Raw genomic sequence first — 1,878 nt, forward strand, 5'->3', positions numbered from 1 at the left:
TGAATAAAGGCGCTATATAAGTACATGCCATTTACCATTTAAACAACCGCAGCATAGCTAAACGAAGGACTAAAGGCCCGTTTACATAGCAGCCTGTCCAAGATAAATCATTACAGTTAACATAAGCCTGAAAACAGGGGCGGATTTATTGATATTATTAATAAGTATTTCGTGCGCACGATAAACTTATTGCGTGGCCACGAAGTAGTATTTCGTGCGCACGATAAACTTATTGCGTGGCCACGAAGTAGTATTTCGTGCGCACGTTATACTTATTGCGTGGCCGCGAAATACTACTTCGTGTCCACAATTAAACATTTTTTTTGACCATGTCATCACATCACAATGTCGTACATTCCAGACATTTACTCCACACACAGATAAACAAAAACTCTTCCTGAAGAAAACTTTGAATCCGTTTGCCTGTATGATTTGGTTAAATTTCCTTGACATGAGGTGGTGTGAATTGGCACTATATAAATTGAATTGAATCGATTTAAATGAAACATCCTGAGAACAGAACATATAAAGAGCCTGACTGGATCCAGAGATCTTGGATTATCCAGTAGTTCCTCTGTGATTAAAACTTTATGAGACCTCACAAAACGTTCATCTGAACTTCTTGTTGAAAGGCTGATCCGTAGTTGCCAAAAAATAAGGCCTCTAATTTCAAATAGCTAAACAGAATGACCGTAGGTTGCTATATAGTTGTTTGTAATGTTGAAATCTTGCTTTTTTTTTTACTCCATCTTTTTCTCTATGTTCACACTTGACATTCCTAGTTATCATCATTATAAGGGAATGCATTCATTCAGCACATTTGTTCTAACAAGTCGGGATGAATCACTTCCTCTCAGGCCTTCTCAAACCTTTTGTGAGGAGAACATTCTGGAACAACACTTTCTTCTGTCTGTTGCAGATTGAAAACCTGGGCGTTCGTCCAAGGTCATCTTTTGTGTCAGTGCATGAACGCAGGGGCCATCATGACTTGTGCTCAAAAGACATTTGCTTTTTATTGCCTTGGTCCTCACATATCTCAGATAATCAGTGATAGTAATTATATTTTCTGTTGTGTGTTGACTTAATTTCATGAAGGCTCCATTGCCGGGTCAGCTAACATTTAGCACAGATGTCAGAAGAAGCCTCATTTGTGTCACCATCTCTCTCCTCTCATCATTAAATCACATTCTCTTAAAGCAGCAGGCTCTATCAGTGAACTCTGTCTCTGGGATATGGTGAATATTTTTTTTCCCAAAGGCTGCAGGGTATTCCCACAGTTTAATAACTCGTCGAAGGAGCTCAGAGCTTCAAATCCCTGCCAGAATCAGGCAATTTTACACAACGGGGTGTGTCGGATCTGCAAACGTGATCTAGGTTTTCTAACCAACCCTTTTCTCTCTGGACTGCAGGTGGATGTGCAGGCGCAGGGTAATGAAAATCAGACCTCACAACAACAAGAGGGTGTTTCAAGGTCACATATGGAGCAAGATCCGCTGAAAACTGAGGTTAACGTAAGTTTGAAGCGTATTTTTGGGGAAATTCTGCTCCATCCAGGTCATTTTCATTCCAAAAAAGTTCAAAACAATCCACTGGACTTTTTTCCAAGTTTGAAGACGTTTCGCTTCAATTCAAAATGTCTGAAATAGCGTTGAGTTCGAAGGTCTATACCAGGGGTAACCAATTAAAAATCAGTGGGAACCTTTACTGGTTGATGATTTTCTTTATTCGGACCCCGCTGATTTTTAATTGGTTATCTTTGTATTAGAAGAATAAATCTGGATCTTTTTTTTCACAGCTTCTGTTTCTTTATATTTGTAACACCCCCAGTTGTGCTTTTCTTTCTTAACTCTAAACTTTGAATTTCCAACATTTGCTGTA

At 39.1% G+C, this 1,878-nt stretch overlaps 1 protein-coding gene across 1 annotated transcript in view; it reads left to right on the forward strand.

The window, feature by feature from the left end:
• Window positions 1-1,878, forward strand: part of LOC107082413 (transforming growth factor beta receptor type 3-like) — a 13,736-nt gene that overhangs the window by 9,899 nt on the left and 1,959 nt on the right. Inside the window, exon 5 of the mRNA XM_015371094.1 lies at window positions 1,410-1,511. Coding sequence (XP_015226580.1) covers window positions 1,410-1,511 — 102 coding nt within the window. The remainder of the gene's footprint in view (window positions 1-1,409; window positions 1,512-1,878) is intronic.

The sequence above is a fragment of the Cyprinodon variegatus genome, unplaced genomic scaffold (genome assembly GCF_000732505.1).
Source record: "Cyprinodon variegatus isolate N-32 unplaced genomic scaffold, C_variegatus-1.0 Scaffold53, whole genome shotgun sequence".
Classification (NCBI taxonomy): domain Eukaryota; kingdom Metazoa; phylum Chordata; class Actinopteri; order Cyprinodontiformes; family Cyprinodontidae; genus Cyprinodon; species Cyprinodon variegatus.